The sequence below is a fragment of the Vigna radiata genome, chromosome 7 (assembly GCF_000741045.1).
Source record: "Vigna radiata var. radiata cultivar VC1973A chromosome 7, Vradiata_ver6, whole genome shotgun sequence".
Taxonomy (NCBI): domain Eukaryota; kingdom Viridiplantae; phylum Streptophyta; class Magnoliopsida; order Fabales; family Fabaceae; genus Vigna; species Vigna radiata.
Genome location: NC_028357.1, coordinates 13,773,257 through 13,792,886, shown reverse-complemented (window position 1 = coordinate 13,792,886; position 19,630 = coordinate 13,773,257). Strand labels below are relative to the sequence as shown.

General features: G+C 33.6%; 1 protein-coding gene across 2 annotated transcripts; it reads right to left on the bottom strand.

Moving 5' to 3' along the window:
* Window positions 1–7,888: 7,888 nt before the first annotated feature.
* On the bottom strand, window positions 7,889–10,801 carry LOC106766998 (peptidyl-prolyl cis-trans isomerase CYP18-1). Of its 2 annotated transcripts, XM_022783153.1 has the most exons (6): window positions 10,627–10,801; window positions 10,438–10,519; window positions 9,617–9,714; window positions 9,319–9,480; window positions 8,386–8,544; window positions 7,889–8,184 (listed from the first exon to the last, which is right to left on the bottom strand). In XM_022783153.1, the coding sequence occupies exons 1-6, from the start codon at window positions 10,627–10,629 to the stop codon at window positions 8,101–8,103; spliced, it is 588 nt and encodes a 195-aa protein (XP_022638874.1). In that variant the 5' UTR covers window positions 10,630–10,801; the 3' UTR covers window positions 7,889–8,100. The 2 variants fall into 2 exon arrangements, with proteins under 2 accessions (XP_022638874.1, XP_014507291.1); XM_014651805.2 differs by lacking the exon at window positions 9,617–9,714 and having other exon boundaries at window positions 10,445–10,519; window positions 10,627–10,799.
* Window positions 10,802–19,630: the final 8,829 nt, after the last annotated feature.

Sequence of the window (19,630 nt, the reverse complement as noted above, 5' to 3'; positions counted from 1 at the left end):
GTTTTTATATACGAATTTGTCGTATGTAAAAATCCATATGTAATATCCGTATGTAATTTTTTTTCAAAATTCGTATATAATATTCATATGTAATACATATATTATATACGGATTAAAATCCAAATATAATAATCCGTATGTAATAGCCATATTTCTTGTAGTGAGTATAGTCGAATACACTTGTAATGGATTCGACTATTCTAAAACTTTTGTATAGATTTTGAACATCAGTGTTTTGTGACGTTTTGGATTGAGAAGAATTTCAAAGTATTTTTCCATGATTCAGTTGACTTTGTTATGTGTACATTCGACTGTATCTTTGATCTGTTTTGGAATTCTGTTATGCTTACGCGCTCCAACGGCTATATTTTTAAAAGTTAGTTAAGCATTGATGACTTGGTCAACTGTAATAAATGTGTGTTGTTTTTTGTTGAGTGAGAGCCTATGTGTTGACTGTCTGTTATAACTATTTTAATACAGTCGACTGGATTAGCAGATTGAATTCACTGTGTTAACAGCTCCAAGAATTTTCCAAGAAGACGGTGGTGATCTATCTTGAGAGAGATTCAAAGGAAGAAGGCAATTGCGCTGACTGCTTGATCATTATCTGCACGAAGAAGGTGCTTCTTGATTGATCTTTGAAGGCTTGGCATCCTGTGAAGACTGTTATGTTGATTGAAGGCTTGGAAACCTATGAAGTCTGTTGTGATAGGCTTGGCATCCTGTGAAGAGTGCTGGTTACACGTTGAGGATTGTTCGACGTGAGTTCAGATTGCAGAAGAGGGGATTCGTGCTGTAATTCTGGTTTTGTTGTGCAGCTATATTTTGGTTTTGGGATAGAGAGGAGATTTACATTTTTGCGTGAGGCTTCTATAAATTCCTTGTTGTAAAAACCGCAACCATTATAGTGCATTTGCATCCTGGGTTGGAAGGACCCTGGATGTAGGCATTGTCTGTCGAACCAGTATAAAAACCAGTGTTTGATTTTCTTTATCCCTGTACTCTTTAAATTCTGTAGACTATATTTGTTTAGCAGTCAACTGCATTTTTCTGCTGCATTGAAATTTTCATTACTTGAATTTCAAGAAAAGATCAAAAAGCTTTATACTTTTGTTTCAAGATTGCGAAAAGATTTTGTTTTTGAAACAACNCCAATTCNCCCCCCCCCCCCCTCTTGGTGTAAAGAAGCCTACCTGTTTTCCTAATAATTGACATCAGAGCTGGTTTTTATAAGATATTTGAAAAACTTAGTCGACTCTGTTTTCATTTTATTCGACTATAAAACCTGGGGATGGCTTCTTGTTTTCAAACTTTTGGTGAAGGTGCTTCAACAAACAGACCACCTCTGTTTGCTGGTGAAAACTATCCTTTTTGGAAAATTCGCATGCAGATCTTTCTTGAATCGCAAGATATAGGAATTTTGAAAGCCACTTTGAATGGTCCATATGTGCCTACAAAAACTATTGATAAAGAAAATGTTTTAAAACCTTTTACTGAGTGGACTGCTGATGAAAATAGAAAAGCTTAGTATGATGTTAAAGCTAGAAATATTATTGCCTCTGCACTGACAATTGATGAAATTTTCACGATATCTCAATGCAAATCTGCAAAGGAAATGTGGGATGTCTTAGAGGTAACTCATGAAAGCACGGATGAAGTTAAGAGAGCCAGAAAGAACTCTTTGATACAAGATTATGAATTGTTCAGAATGAAGGCTGGTGAAAACATCTATGATGTGCATAAACGATTCACTCACATTGTAAATCATCTCATGGCTTTTGGCAAAGTGTTTGATAAGGAGGAGATCAATATCAAGATTTTGAAAAGTCTGAACAGGAATTGGCGACCAAAAGTCACTACAATCTCTGAATCCAAAGATCTTACAACAATGAATATGGCTACCTTGTTTGGCAAGTTACGGGAACACGAGTTGGAACTTGGTAGATTAAAGGATGAACATGAGATTGAAGAAAAGAAGTCCATTGCTCTGAAAGCATCAAGCAAGAACATCACAGAAGCAAACTTAGACGACAAAGAATTGATGACCTTGATGGTAAGAAATTTTAGTCGACTTATGCAAAATGATAGTCAACTGTCTAACCATGCAGGTTAGAACAAAAAGAAGAGCTTAGTACAAATGTTGTCCAGTGCTACGAATGTGGAAAATAAGGTCACATCAAGCCTTATTGTCCTGACTCACAGCCAGAGCAAAAAGGAAAGAAAAGATTCCCTCAAGGCAAGAATACGAGAAGAAAAGGACTCTACATTGCTTGGGAGAACTCAGATTCTGAGAATTCAAGTGATGAAGATTCTGATCAAGAGGAGGAATCAAATTTGTGCTGCATGACAGGTGTAACATGGGACGACTATGACAGTGATGCAGACCTATCAAATGAACCAATAGAAGTCAAATATGATCTACTGCAAGATGCATTTTATATTACTTGTGCGACTCGGTACACTTGTTGATTCAACCCAATAGAAATATGCTAACATATGACTCAAACAAGTCTTAATCAACCCTTAGACCAATCCTAAAACAATGTATTTCCAAGATAACCTTTATCTTAACTTTTCACCAATCAAAACCCCTTTTTAGCCCAAAATCTACTCATTTCAACCCTTGAATACAAAACAAGGATCTATAACAGTTTGACAACTCATATTTCATCCAATTTAGTATCTCAAATTCATCACACACAACATTTACATCAGAAATCACATTTCACCTCATCATTCATCAGTTTTCAGACCAATACACAACATATACAAACAACTCAACATATTATAATTCTCAATTCAATGCAATTTCAAAACTCAATCAATATTTCACCATACCAACATTAATTATAACTTGCCTAACAAACAAAATCAAATAAAACTAGTTTCCCTTACCTTTTTAAAAGACCAAACTGTTCTAAAAGTCTGCATACCGCTTTCACAGCTCAAAGAGCTCTATCTGCACCTATTGACCACTGAATCATGATCAGGTACTCTGTTAGAACCACTGATCAACAAAGAACCTAACAGAAGACTTAGACCATACATGTGATAGAGCGAAACCCCACATGCATTGGAAAATGTGAAATCAGAGAAAAAAAGTAGAAAACTGACTTACTCTATTTGAGAAATTGATTGGGTAGAATTAAAGATCTCAAGGCGAGGAGCACATAGGTGGTCTCTGATATTCAAACAGATAAACAGGGTGCAAGAACGCTTAGAGAGAAGGTAGATGGCTCTAGAAAAGTAGTTTTTAGAAAGATTGTGTGCTTTAAAATAATGAAACTCGTCTATAACAATTCTTGTTATATTAAAACCTTTTAATATGAAAATAATATATTGACATTATTTTTAACTTGTAAAATATAATTTTCTAGTATATGTCTCCAAAAGATTTTGACATAAGTTAATTAAGGGTATCATACAATATTAAATATAATAATAAAATAAACGTTTTTAATTTATTTTACGTGTTGTGTTATTTATGTTCAGATTACTTAAATGGATATGATCTATGTTGTCTAATTATCTTGAATACTTTGTCTAATATAATGTATCATTTTTCTTAACAGAAGTATATTTTATTAACATTAATGACCTTGTCGATATGGTCTTATCTGACCACTGTACTTAAACTAAATAGTTACTAAGATGTACTAAATAAATATATATATATATATATATATATATATATATATATATATCATGAAACATAATTATTCGTACATGTATCTAAGACACTTATTGAATTGTTGCAATTGTAAGAACCTAGAAAATAGAGTATAAGAGTTGATAGGTGTATTAAAATAATGAGACCATGTATTTTATTATAAAATAATCTTATAATATAAATAGAATTTTCTAAACTTGTCTTATTACTTGAAATATCGTCTATCTCACTAAACTTTTTTCTCTTCGTTTCCTCTCACTTCTCTCTTCAATTTCTTACTCATTTACTATTTGTTCGATGATCAAGAGGTGTTTAGGCGATCCTGGCGTTGAAGGCTACCTTTCTAACCGATTAATTTCTTGATTAGAGCAAGTAAGTTTCGTTCCTTGTTCTTGGTATTTTTTTCAACCCGTGATCATGCAGAGAATTTGTATTTGCATGTGAGTAGAGTCTCTCTTTCTCGATTCTTAGCTCAATTTAGATTCTAAGGTTTGTTTCTCATCACCAATCGGTGATTTATAGGTTTTCTTGAGTTTCCTTGCGATATAAGCAACGATCGGGGTTTCTTTGAGCTGTGTACATTTCATTGAGGTAAGGGAAGCTAGATAATTGCTTTTAAATGAAGTATGTGGTGTAAGTTTGATAGTATGTGAGTATTAAATTGTTTGGATGCATATGTTGTTTGGTGTTAGTGATAATTGAGCTAATTTGGTAATATTGATAATATGTGTGATGATGTAAGTCGTGAATGTTTGAATCTGGGTGTATGCGTGTTTGAGATGTGGAAATTGTGTTGAGGAAGTGTTTGATGCTGATTGAATTGTTGGAGGAAAACGGGTTAATTTTGGTTGTAGGTTAATTGGTCTAAAATTTAGATTTTAGGTAGGGATATGGTGAGAAATGGTTGGTAAACTAAATTGTTGTAGTTAAGGTTGGTTAGGATTTGTTTGATGTCATGCTCAAGCTTTTAGAATGGTAAAAATCTGAGTTATGGGTATGTGGTGGTGAGGACGTAGAGTGCAACTTAATTTAGAACTCAATTTTTAGGAAGTGGAGTAGTGAAAACTTGAGTTGGGGACTTGGTGTGTAATTGGTCCATTTGGAGAGTTTTGGTAAGTCAATTGGAACTCGTTAGAGTCCCTAAGTTGCTTGAAATTGTACCACAAATAGTAGAATTCAATTTAAGTCTCAAAGTTGATGTTTTGTAAGTTTTTGGTTGAAATCTTGTAGCCACTTGTTTAAAATGAGTTTAGAATGGTTTAGAAACACTTGGTTAAGTATAATTAGGTGTATAACATGATCTAGGAGAGTTATAAGTTGGGAAAAATATATACATTTGGTCAAGTTGGTGTATGTTGCAAATTCAGCAGTTTTTGTATTGTAGAATTATGTAGACTCGTTGAGCGAGTGGAGTCGCTCAGCGAGAGGGTTGAGAGTCTGAACCACTGCCTAGACTTTCGCCTAGCGAGTTAGGTCGTTGGGCGAGAGGGTTGAGAGTCTGGACCACTGTCTGGACTTTCGCCTAGCAAGTTGGGTCGTTTGGCGAGATGGTTGAGGGTCTAGACCACTGCCTGGACATTTGTCTAGTGAATAGTGTCGCTGAGCGAGTGAGTTGGGGGTCTAGACTATTGCTGAGCGAGAGGTTGGAGTCTAGGAGCATTGGGAGTTTTATTCGCACAACGAGCTGGGTCGCTGAGCGAGAGAACTCTATGGTCGCCCAACGAGAGTGGCCACTGAGCAATTGGTCCATGTGTTTGTTTTACTCTTTCCTTCTTTGTTCTTGTTTGATTAGAACGATGTTTTTATTCATTTTGGATTATGTATGATTGTGTATGAGTTATATGAATATCAAAGTTATGAGTTGAGATTTAAAGTGAATGCATGTGGTTTCAAAGTATGGTTTCAAAGTGGTGAAAGTAAGTTCCAAAGTGAATGCTCTTGATGAGGTTCAAGTATGTTTAGAATGAGTGCAGGAGCTCAGTCTTGGGGGTTGTCTTGAAACTCCAATGGTCTTTCATTCTCAAGTAGAGAGGATTGATTCATGTGGTGAAGAGTAGCAGGAGGTCTTAGTCTTGGGGGCTTCCAATATGCTTTAAGGCGTGGAACAGACTAACGTTGTGAATGTGGTAGGATGAAACCCATTGGCAATGGCTTTGCAAAGTAGTAGAAGCCACCACAATTGCACAACCTGCCATAGCTCGATTCATTGTAGTGTCATGCATAAAGTATGTTATGTTAGGAATGATTATATGTGGTTGTATGTAATGTATTTGATGAGTATGATGATTATTTTTTATTTTAAACTAGCTTACCCTGTTGTTTGTGATTGTGTTTTGTATGTGACTGTATTATTTTTCTTTGTGATGATCATCTTGTAGGTATGAGCAGAGGGAGATGAGGTTTTCCTGAAGCAGGTTTTGGATAGAGGTGATACGGCGGTATAGATTAGTTAGAGTAGTATTGTACATAATTTTGTATTAGATTGATTATATATAAAGTTTAAATTCTGTAGTTGTTTTGGATAAGTGTAAATTTTAGACTTTATGTTTTAGTCAATAACTGTTCTATTTTATTAATTATGTGACAACTATGATATGGTTAATCGTTATATTTTGGAATGTTACAACAACAATATTTAAATTAATTATTTTCTTTAATTGGATTTTCCTAATTTTATTTTTTCATATATTAATCAATGTAGAATTATATAAATCCTTACCTTAGAACGAATGTTCTCTTTCTCATCTCATACCAATGATACATTTACTAAAATAAATATGATTATTATTTAAATGAAAAAACATTACTCTTTTACAAATATACTGAATACCTTCTAAATTATATGTTTGTGTAAATAGAATTCAAAATTTTGTATCAAAGAATAAGTTATGGATTTGTTATTTCTGGATTGTAGTTATAAATATAGAGAGAGAGATTAAACAATTTAGAATCACTTTTTTCAAAATTATATTTCAAATTAATATCCAAAATTATATTTTGGATTCTTAATTGTTAGAAATATATTAATTAAGAAATTTTGAATATTTATGAATTATGCAATTTTAAAATATATAATAGATTACGTGTTTGAAAGTGGTATTTTAAATTTTAAATTGTATAATTGAAAACATAATTTTAAATTAATTACATGATGCTATGATAAGGATATATTGATATTTTTATTTTATTTTATGAGGGTGAGGGGAAAAAGTATGAAATGAAAGAGAAAATAGTTTTTACATGTATCACAAAAATAGATGTGGATTTGCATGTATGAGATGGCTATCAAATGAGACCAAGAACTAGAGAATTAAGGCCAGTGAAATGTGTGATTGGACCAAGTTACAACAATCATGTCAACCATCCTAACAAAAATAAACTTCTTCGTAAACATTTAACATAGAAAAAATAATTATAAACTAAAATTAAATCGTGCATAAATTAACTTATATAATTCTTCTTATTAAATTTAATTTCTTTTTATAATTTATATATACACTTATGTTAACTTTCTTTTCTTAAAAACTCTTAAAAATCACTTAAGCAAATCCTAAGAAAGGTGAAAGAAAGAGGTTTTTTTTTTTTTTTTCTTTTTCAGGAAAATCCATTCCAAAATGAATATAGGCAAGATGATTCAAAACTTCCTGCGGCTCAATTCAATCTTCTATGAGATCGAGTCGGTTAAAAACTATTTTTTTTTTTATAATTAATTGAAAAATTGAACCTAATTTGTTTGAAATTAATCTTAAAATCTAGAATATTTGAAGGTTGTGAAATTGAAAATATTAATTATTGTGACACTTTAAATCTTTTGATATATTATGTGGTGTGTGGTAACATTTCTATTTTAATCAGTGTCTAATTTATTTTATTAAATATTAAAAAATAAAAACTTTATTTCAAAATAGCTATTTTAAAATTGAAGTGAAAATAGTTCCTTTAAATAGGTTGGGTCTACAAAAGGTTACCTATTTTGACATCATAGTTCCATGGAAGGAGGAGATGCAAATAGCCTCATTCATGTAGCCAAAAAGTTTCTAGGACAAAGTTACTTTTATCCTTAAAATTACATGTATACAAATTAATTTTTGAAAACGTCTCCAGACATTTTATGTCATTAAGCCATCACTGGTAAATAAATTCACGATTTGAAAAACTCATTTGTAAAATAAAAATTAGCTTTCTATGAAAAAAAAATGCATATTTTAATGAGTCAAATTGAATGTTAAATATTAGTGGTTAGTTTAGCACTACCTCAGAATCATTATACAAAGCTAAATATAGCACCAAACTCGCAATTTAATATACATTTTTACTACTTCCTCAAAATGCTTCTTTGAATTGGAAGTGGGTAAGCATGAAAGACACTCAAATCAGTCTTAAGAATAATTCCCCTGTCCTTACAAAAGAAAAAACTGTTGAGACAAAAATCAACCAGCAAGAGGATTAGCGTGTATTGTTACACGATTGAGCCTTATCTCGGCAAGTGGCCGATCTCCTGCTCCAGTTTGAGTCTGCACGACAAAAAAGAGTATTATTTATTCTTCGTGATTACACATTCTTTTGACAAGTCGCATGAATATGACACCGAAAGAAATGCAGATATTGATTGAGTTGCCAAACTAAGCCAGGACCAAGAAATCAGCTTAAGCTTCAACCTAACTTTTGTTTAAAAGAGAAAAATCAATTACAATAATGACATAAGAATAAGATACCTTTTCCATGAGATCAAGAACTTCGAATCCATGAATTACTCTTCCAAACACAGTGTATAGCCCATTTAAATGTGGCTGTTTTGCGTAAGTTATGAAGAACTGACTTCCGTTAGTATTTGGACCACTGTTAGCCATTGCCAATATTCCCCTAGCATTATGCTGATACATAAACGAGGGCAACTTGTTAACTACAATAATCATCAGATGAAGAAAATGCTTATAATTATTGCTTCATAAAAACAAATCAAAAATGAAAATTCCGTCCCTATCTAATCTCATACCACAGCTGACAAGTAACATCATAAACAATATTATAAATTAACCACATTTGATGAGATACTGAAATATAACATCCTTTAGATGACTATATTTCAATATAATAAAATTTACATTCATGAACCAGAAGAATAAGCCAATCAAGACAAATATAAATACATATCATACAATAATAAAACAAAATACAGTTAAAAGTTGCAAGAAAATAACTCCTGTTTCAGATAAAGAAGCTTAGTGAATTATTTTCAGTTATAGGGATAACTCTCAAATAAGACAAATTGCTTTGAGTAACCTACAAAGCCATTTTGCACACAAATGTCTTCATTTGCATCATCCTGACAAAAGTACATCTCAATTGTAGTCTTGATTTTAAGGCATGCTAACAAAAGTGGTATTCCATGCTCAAATTCCAACACTAACGTTGAGAATCAACACAAGCATAACAAATATTTCAACCCTTTTGAGCAGAACAAAAAATAATTTGCATCCTATGTCCTGACATATTTTATCTCAAAATGCATCAAACATGAATAGAAATCGAGACACGAAATAGAAATCATATTTTATCCTATGTCTGACCTCTTCCAACACATCAATGAATTACTACCTCACAGAACAAAAGAACTCAAGACATGGATTCATCGTGGTTGAACTCACCTTCAGTGATTCTCGTATCTCGTCATTAAATTTCTTGCCCCATATACTGGTTCCCCCTTTGCCAGTTCCAGTGGGATCTCCACCTTGAATCATAAAACCCTTAATGTTGCGGTGAAATATAGTCCCATCATAGTAACCACTTGCAGACAGCGCTAAAAAGTTCTGGATTAAAACACATTTACACACGAGAACTCAAATGTTAGTTAAAGCCCCCTTTGTTACAGAAAAAAGCAGTAGTAACCCCTCAGACAGAGGACATGAGTTTCAATCATTATTAAGCTAAATCACGAATTCATACATTCCCTAACAGTCCGGATTCATGACTGCATGAATCGAGGATTTTTAAAATGGTATGTGATTGCAATTGCCACATCAGCTGCATTTCTCTGCACTTTCCTACAGCATCAAGGACCACGAGGAAAATGTAACAGGGAAAGCAATTTAAAAATTTGGAATGATTACACACAACTCCCACTAATAAATTCCACAACTGACTGATCTTGCTGACGGTCACCGATAATTCCAACTATCCTAGAACAGTTTATTAGGTGTACACAACTAAAACTTAGAACAACTTATTCGGTACTTTTTGTGTTGCATTCAGAATTGAAATTATAACTCAGTATTCAGCATAAATATTTGCATTAAAATTCACAAAAAGAGCAAGCTCGCTGTAAGTATTGTCACTACTTTCGACAATTGGGGTACCAAAACCAATTTGAGTCTCTTTTTTTTTTTTTCAGAACAATCATAATTTTTAAAAAAAAAATTAATAAGAGTAATTTTGTTGACCTCGATGTCAAATTTGCATAATTTTGAACTCAATTTAAACATAAAGCACTTCACATCAAAACCAATTTTACCTAATTCAACTTAAAAAACATCCATCCACACACACTTAGTGTTCTTCTCCAATCAGCATAGAAATAATATCTAACAAAAAATTGAGTTAAAATGCACATACTAAGTAAACGAAAACTAGGCCTAAAAGCACAAGTAAGCACGCGCTAGGCTGTGTCCTCTGTTCACAAACGCCAGTCGTTAGGGTAACGAAAACAAATCAGTTCGAGTTTTTTCTTCTCAAAAACAATTCGAAAACAAATTAAGGGGAGAAATTACGGTGAACCTCGGAGGTTTTGGGAACCTCGTCGCAGAAGATTTCGCACTTTATGTCACCTAGGTTTGTGTGCAGAGTCACCGACTGAGAAAAAAAAAAGAACACAAAAACGAAAGCAGAGTGAGTTGGAAGCAATTGAATTCGCAGATAGATACAAAAGTGAATAAGACTGAACGAGTGATCCCACAAACCATTGTATTCGAACTGTTTTGATTCGAACGAACGAGTCGTGAGTGAGTTCTGAATAAAAACCTTCGATTTTCAATAACTGGTAGATTCTTGGGGAAAGGGATTCGTTGCGTTATGTTATTTTCTGGGTTTCAGAGTAAGGTTTTTGAAGATAATTCTGAAAGAGAACCATGTTTTGCGATTTCTCTCCGTGTTTTAAAAAGTTAAAAAAAAATAAAAATAAAAATAAAAATAAATAAATATATATATATATATATATATATATATATATATATATATATATATATATATATATATAACCTAATATAACAATGTAAGATATTTTTAAGAAAATAACAATAATTAATTAAAATGTAAAACATAAACTATGTAAAATTGAGTTTAAGATTAAAATTACAGTAATACAAAAACTACAACTTAAAAAAGATACAAAAGGACTTGGATTTAAGAAGAAATTATTGAAAAAATATGTAGACAAGTTCAAATGGTTTAATTTGAAAAGTATTGGTGACTAAGGTTTGGGTAAAAAAAGTAACAAAAATTTTAAAATGGTTATTTATTAAATGTGGTAAGTATTAAAGTTTGTGATATCATTGAACTTGACTAAATCTAGCGTTTCAAATGTAGATGTTTGGATGAATGTGGTAATTGAATCTATTCAATAAAAATGAATTTTAGTACATTAAGAAAATATTATTAAATCAATCTTAAGAGCTTTAAGTATTCTGATATTAAGTTTAAGTGTTTGTCTCCATTTATAAAGGGGATCAAATTATTTGCTGAATAATTATCAGAAAGTTATAACTACTGCAGAAAGGGTTTTAGACGTCTGTTATTTTGAGTTTTTAACGTTTTTTTCACAACCGACGTCATTACGGGTGACGTTAATGGGACGTCGAATTTCCATATAATAACGTCTATACAGACGTCAGTTAGTGCCATGTCCGACGTTAATAAGTGTTGGTGTAGGCCTAAACCGACGTCTAAGGGCACTATATAGACGTCAGAGTAAGAATTAACCAACATCTAAGAGCACATAAAGACTTTGAACATGTCACTAACCGCCGTCTAATGTCACAATAGAGGTAGGTGTATGCATTAACCGACGTCTAACATAGTCGTTGTGTTTTAGTGCAGTTTTATTCTTGTCTTTCGATAGCCTAGTAGCACACTCTGTCTTTGCTAGTTTCCCCCAAAAAAAAGCTTGCGTCTTTTGAATTTCTCATGACATTTCAACCCAATACCGAACTTGGGTTCTTGCCTAGTTCCATTTTCAACTGCAAGAGGGAAAAATTACGGTGAAATGATAACTAGGCAACGACCTAGGGTCGTTTTTGGGTCGAAACGCCACAAGAAATCCAAAAGACACCGCTTTTTCTGGGAGGCAGCTAGCAACGGCAGAATGTGGTACTACGTTACCCCAAGAGAGGAACAAAACTGCACTAAAACACAACGCAAGGAAAACAAGTTTTAATCAATTGAACCGAAAGATAATCGATGAAAGACTAATATAATCGGACTGAACAAAGTTTAAATGGTTTAAATAAAAAAAGACGCACCTGGAATGCAATGCCGCAAGAGAGAAAAAGGAGAGAAGGAAGACGATGATGCTATCAGAAACTGGAATGCAATGCCACGAAACTGCGAGTCTGCGGTTTATTTAACATGAAATGAGGCGTCGGTTGCTACAGAAACTGACGTCTCTTGTCAGCTAGACATCGGTTATCTAACTAATATGACGTCCAAGATAACTTTTAATTTGCCTTTTGCATGCACATTAGACGTCAGACACACGGGGTGCCGACGTCTATGCCGTTGATCGGATTGACATTTCATTTCCTGTCAGGGAAGTAGACGACGGTTGTCCTGGGGCGTCAACGTCTATAACATTTTAGACGTCGGCGCCCTGTTACCGAACGTCGAAGTGCCTGCGAGTTTGGTGAATAGCATTAATTACAGCCACATAGACGTCGCTCCCCCAGAAATTCGACGTCTATATTGCAGAAATTGACTCTCTTCCCGCCTTCCGGACAGGCCCATTGACGTCAAGTTAAGGGAGCAAAGACGTCTATAACATTATAGACGTCGCTTTTTTACTACGTGACGTCTAAGCGACTGAGAATCAGGTGAAGAACATTAATTGCAGCCAGGTAGACGTCAACCCCCCATCACAACCGACGTCAATGGGTAGATAAGACTGTCTTCTCGCCTACCTTAGGCCCTTGGACGTCGGTTTAGGGAAAAGCAGACGTCTACTATATCATAGACATCGTTTGCCCTAAAAATCGACTTTTTGTTTACCAACTTATTTACGGTAATGCCACCATCCATTAATATACATCGAGCTATCCTCTAACTGACGTCTTATGGGTGACGTTAAACAGCGTGTTTGCACTAGTGTATCTTTCTTCATTAAAGTGTTAAGGAGAACTAAATCAAACAAAATCAAAATTATTAGCAATTTTACTAAATTAAATTAAACTGTTAAAACTAAAAAATTGTTACGGTAAACAAGGCAATAAGAAAAGTATTCATCAACCTTTATACTTAGGGATAGATAAAGTGTACTATACTAGGGTCGTATTATAAAAATATATAATTAATTATAAAATAGATTAGGGGAAGTGAATTGAATTAAAAAATAGCTTTAGCTAATTAAATTGAATTATTTTTTAATTCACTTATAGGACAATGTAGTTCAATGAACTACTTTTTAGTTCACTATAATGCAGTTCAGTGAACTACATGGTAACATGTGGTGTAATATCATGTACAAGTGATAATGGTTTAAAACACCGTTATTTGTAATGTGATTTTGATACTAAAAGCATCCTTTTTCACTTAGAAACTTGCTTGGACTCATACTTTTTTAATAAATTGTGTGAATGAGAGAGTTGAGGTTGATTTCAATGATTTTATGACTAATTCCCCTTGTTTTGACAGAGATTGAAGTAATAGAAGCAGAGATGAAGAGCCAAGAAGATGAAGCTCAAAAAGGCCTAAAAAAGAACCAGAAGGAGGGACAACACGAAGCCCGGACGCCCAGAATGAAGGCTCAAGCGAGCACAATCGACATTTGCCGCCCGAGCGCCCTCCCTGGCCGCCTAGGCAGCGGGGTCCCGAAGCGTGGGCGGCCAAATTCGAAGCTTGGGCGTTACATGAGGTGCTCTCACCGCCCGGGCGCCCTCCTTGGGCGCCTGAGCGTCGGCCTTTCGTGGATCAGGCCTTGTTTCTGCTCTGTTTCGACTCTATTAAACCAAGCCCTGTTTTTGCATGTTTTTATACCTTATTTAAAGGACCCTAGGGCTTTAGGATTTGCATCTCTGGCAGAGAAGAGCATAGCAATACACTCTTTTCCCAATTCTTAGGCTTTCTTTCTCACTCTCTTCCATCGTTCATAGAGTTTACCCATGTCTATGGGGAACTAATTTCTATTTGTTGTTGAAGGATGATGTAACCTTGTAAACTCTCATGTATTTGAATTGATTCTTATTTCCATATGCTTTTCTATTAATTGTTAGAGTAATTCATTTGTTTCAATGCTTGCTGTGTTTAACTCATTCATTAGCATCATTTATGAATTGCATGGGTGTTGGGAGGTTCCTTACAATTCAGGTTCTTGTTGGATTACTCCTAAGAGTAATATTGCTCAAGGATGAGGGTATAAGTCTTGGTCGTCTTAATCTCTTGATCTTCACATCTTATTACCAGGAATGGTAGGAATTAAATGAACTGCTAAGATGGGACAGGGTTATTCGCTGAGGGATCGGGTGTAGGAAATTTAGTGAGTGACGTTGGCATTAATGCATAAAGAAGAATTCTTATATACATGAGAGGGAACTTGGTAAAATCTAACCCCAACAACATACCCATCTCATATTAATCAACATTCGTTCATTTTTGTGCTCCTTTCCTATTGATCAATTCCATTCATATTTAGTTTCATGTTTTTGCATTCAAACCCAATGATCTCTTTTTATTTTTAAGTCTTAATTAATCTTGTTATCACACGACTTTTTAGCGCCGAGAGTCCTTTAGGATATGATACTTGGTCTCACCATTTTATATTACTTGTGCGACTCAGTACACTTGCCGATTTGCCTCAACAAGTTTTGGCGCCATTGTCGGGGACCCACGGTTTAAGCTATTCTATTTGTGTGATTCTTGATTAATTTTGAATTTATTTTTATTTTTCCTATTTTTAATTTTTAATTTTTAATTTTAATTTGTGTTCTATTATTTTTAATTTGTTTTTATAGTAACAGGTTTTTCTAGGATTTTTGTTTAGTATGTGCAGGATGCAATTCTACCAAGGTAATCTACACCGCTGGTGGGAACCTCACTCAAGCATGAATCAAAGTCAATTTGGGCAAGTTGGTGGACTATTCAATAGACCACTGGAAGCCAACAGTACTACAAAGCTTGAGGAGACCCTCAAGCAGTTCAAGCAGGAATCTCTCTTAATTCGGGAAAGCACTGAAGCAGTATCTGAAAGGATGGAGGCACAATGCAGATTCATAATACAAAAGCTGGAGGACCTTGGAAAATTTATAAAAGCAATCCTAGAGAAGAATGCAGAGTTGTTGTCACTAGAAGTGGGAGAGTATTAGAAGAGAGAAAAATAGAGAGACAAGAAAAAGAGAGGATGAGTGAAAAAGTAAAATATGAAAAAGAAAAAGAAAAACAAGAGCGTAAGAGAAAAGAAAAAGAAAAAGAGAGAGAAGAACACTAGCTTTTACTTTATGTAATCATATCAACATATTTCATTGCCAAAACATTAGCTTTTACTTTTTTTTATCTGGATGATTCCTTTGAACGTTTTATCTCTTAACTTTTGCTTGTCACCTTTCGCTCAGGATTCTTAGTAGCTTCATCGTCCACCATTTCTGTTTTCCTTCTTTTTTATTTTATTTGATTTATCATGAATTCAATTCCTTCTTCAAATGTAGCTCTCCTTCCTTTTTCTTTGTTCCAAATCTCTCTTACAATGAACCTCCCACCAGAATTGTATTCATTCATTTCGATGAGAGTTGCCACCACTACTTTATAGGCTCTATAACCCAATTCCTCTTTCAATCTTATGAGATCTCCATCTTCCTCGTCTAAAATTTCCTGAAACAACCAAGTAATACTCATCATATTCATTTTCTGTGTTAAGGGAATTTGTCAAAAATCAATGTGAAAACAAGTTGCACCTTTGATTTGTCGTCACTTGTTATTATTTTGAATGGATACCAATGGGAGTCCTCCACACTCTTCTGCAGAAATGAACACATTTTGAAAGTTGCAGCGAAATGCAAGCTATATTTATAAATGAACCGCTCACTTGAATCAACGTCAAATTCCTATAGACTTCGACTTCAAACATCATTCAGTGAAAAAGTGAAAAAGTAAAAAATCTCTTTGGATACTGAAAATAACTGCTTCTGATGAACAATACGTCGAAGATCTATGAGTCTTTGACTTTAAAGTGAGAGTTTAAAATAAAATAGAAAAAATAATAAAAAATGAGCAACCTTTTGCTTCTAGATGAAGATTAAAACGTCACAACCCCAACGAACTCCTCGTAATTGGTGTTAAGGTAAAGGCACACAATTAATGGTCCCAACCTTTTGCTTCTGGATGAAGATTAAAACGTCACAGCCCCAACGAACTCCTCGTAATTGGAGCTAAGGTAAAGGCACACAATTAATGGTCCCAACCCAACCACTCCAATGCCCTTCACGTCGATGCCGTAACGTCTATGCCCCAGAGGCTTCGACGTTTGATTGCAAGAAAAGTGAAATATAAAGGAAGTATCCGAAGAAATAAGTTAATAGATTTTGATTTCTTTTGAAGTTGTACCATTTGAAAACCTAACCTACATACCTTCCCTAACCAAATTCATGTTAACTTTTTCCTTTGTTGTCCCATCCATTCCTTCACTGAACGAAGACATTTCTTTGTTATCCATGAAGGCATGGTGGAATAACAGAGGAAAATGTTAACACTTATGAATTTCAAAAACATATACCTTGTTAAATGATGAAGTTGAACAACTTTTTTTTATGTAATTATTTTTGTTCTCAAAATTCTTTCAGCATTAAACATATTGTGAAATAAAAAACACGAATTGTAATATGGAAACAGGAGGCAAAAGGGATTATGTGAAATGCAAGTTATATTTATAAGGCTGTAACAATATTTTTGAACGTTGAACCCTGCCGAATTTGACGTTTAAACATCAGTCAGAGAAAAAGTAATAATTCTCGTTTGAACATCCCGCCCCCCATCTATTAACTACTTTTCAATTATCGAAGTGAGATTTGGATGGATCGAAGTTAGAAAGTGTGATGTGCCCCTCTATATTTATACAATTCCACTTTCAATTTTGCTAAGATAATATAATATTAAAGAATGACTAGTTATTCAAAATGGTTTCTTTTGCATCGATGATCTCAATATTCAACGTCAAATGTGTAAATTGATTTAAAATTTAAATTCTTTTAAAGTTGTTTCCCAGTTAAGAATTCAGATAGCACTGAAATCTTAGGGTAGAAAACAAAGCCAAGAAAATTTAATAGAAGAATCATAAATTGACAAATGATGAAATTAAAAAAGTTTTTCGTAAGTATATTTTAGTTCTCAAAATTGTTTCAGCATTAAACATATTGTGAACCATGTTTCTTTTTCCTCGCCATTTCACTTCGAGTAAGATATCTTAACCATTTTCGTACTATTAAAAGCATTTTGTTGACTTCAATTTCAAATGCCACCTTCATATGATGTGAAGCCTGAATGCGGCACTTTAGAATTCAAATGAGAAAATTGCAATTTAAAGAACAGATATGATACGAAATCAAAAAGAAGTACAATGACAAGGAGATAAAAAAAAACATGAATCCTAATATGTTCAATACGGAAACAGGACGGATTCCATTACAAGAAAAGCACATCTATATTTATAGATGAAACAATGTCGTTTAAATATGTTAGTTCTCAAAATTGTTTCAGAATTAAACATATTGTGAACCATATTTCTTTTTCCTCACCATTTTCCTTCTAGTAAGATAACTTAACCATTTATGTACTATAAAAAGCATTTTATTAACTTGAATTTCAAAGGCCACCTTCATATGAACTGAGGCCTGAATACGGCACTTTCAAATTTAAATCAGCAAATTGCAATTTAAAGAACAGATATAATATGAAATCTAATAGAAGGACAATGACAAGGAGAAAAAAAAACTGAATCCTAATATGTTCAATACCGAAACAGGAAGCAAGGCATTAAGTGAAATGCAATCTATATTTATATATGAATCAATGACGGACATTAGATCGTGTAATTATGGTCAGTAACTTGTATGAACGTCCATTCCCATCCGATATGGCTTTCAAACATCATTAAGTATTAAAGTAAAAAATCTCAAAAATCTCTTGGGATACTGATAAAATCTCTTTGGATACTCATAATAACTGACGAAAAATATGTCGCACATCTTGAGTCTGCGACGTTAAGTTTATTGTTTAAAAGAAAAAATAAAAAATAATCAATATGGATCGACGTTCAAACATCATTCAGTGAAATATATTGTGAACCAAGATTTGTGTTGGGTCACAAGATTTCAGCCAGGGGGATTGAAGTGGATAAGGCAAAAGTGGAGGTTATTGAGAAACTTCCACCACCGACAAACGTGAAAGGAATTCGAAGCTTTCTAGGCCATGCTAGATTCTATCGGAGATTTATTAAAGATTTTTCAAAGATTGCTAAGCCCTTGAGTAATCTGCTTGTCAAGGATACACCATTTGTAATGGGTCCGGAATGTGTGCAAGCTTTTAATGTTTTAAAGAAAAGCTTGATTTCTCAGTAATTGTGGCTCCAGATTGGAATAAAGATTTTGAGCTCATGTGTGATGCTAGTGACTATTGCATAGGTGTTGTGTTGAGGCAAAGAAGAGAAAAGGTATTTCATGCTATTTATTATTGATGAGTGTCGTGGTCCATACAAATTTGATTGCATATTAGGAATGCAGTATAGACTAGGAAATGACTCCTAGGTCGTCTCTCAAGGACCAAACTGTGGTTCGAGTCTCAGGTCAAACACGAAGTGGGGGGGTTTGTAAAAAGTTTGTGAATGCAATTAAACTAAATTAAAAATGGAAATTAAACCGAACAGTCCTAAAACAAAATATGTAACTAATTAAAATGCAATACATAATAAAGAAAGATATGAAATTTAAATGCAACACTTAAAATTAAAAATGAAATGGACGTTAAAAGCATGTGAGTAGTAAAGTGGAATAAATGAATGAGAAGGTTGCTTCGATCAAGGAATTCTAATGCATATATTAAAAAAAAAAGTCTCGGTTCATGTGTCAAAAAAAAAACAAAAAAAGAATATAAGAAACCTTTGTTAAGGAAACCGTGTGACGTGACCTTGCTGAATAAAGTTTCAAACCAAAATGCCAATTTTTAATTGTAAACCGAGAATGGAGGAAACAAATAAAAAGATGAATGCAGCAATGTATATATCAATTATCGTACACAATCTTTCTAATCACTCCTATCTAATCTACTTCATTCTTCATTTTTTGAAATAAAAAGAAAAAAAAATGCATTGCTATAAACTAATGGCAGCTAACGTCCATCAAATCTAGATGCAATGAGCTATTTCTAAAGGAAAATAAATACTCTTCTTCAAATGAGTGCTGCAACGAAATCATGCCACCTAATTCAAATTAAAAGATTGAAATGTACTTAAAAATTTCTCTCAACTAAATATGACAGTTCCCAATGACCGTGCCCCCTATTTCAGATGTAGCATCCTATCCAAATGTTATTCAATGTCAAATGCTTGTAATAAAATCAATTGCTTTTAAAAGAAATCAAACTTAAAAGCTGAATAAAAGAAAACCACTGCATTGTAAACCTAATGATGTGACAACACACATTTCTATTCAAAGAAAAGAAAATGAAATTGAAAAGCAATGCACCGTGAGATATCATGTAACGTGACAACTGCAG

Bases quoted from the DNA above. Each gene is read 5' to 3' on its own strand.
- LOC106766998 (XM_022783153.1), bottom strand. The intron at 9,715-10,437 runs GTAATTTCTCCC...TTGATGCTGTAG, and splicing joins CAAAACCTCCGAGGTTCACC to GAAAGTGCAGAGAAATGCAG. The intron at 8,185-8,385 runs GTATCTTATTCT...TTTGTCGTGCAG, and splicing joins TTCTTGATCTCATGGAAAAG to ACTCAAACTGGAGCAGGAGA.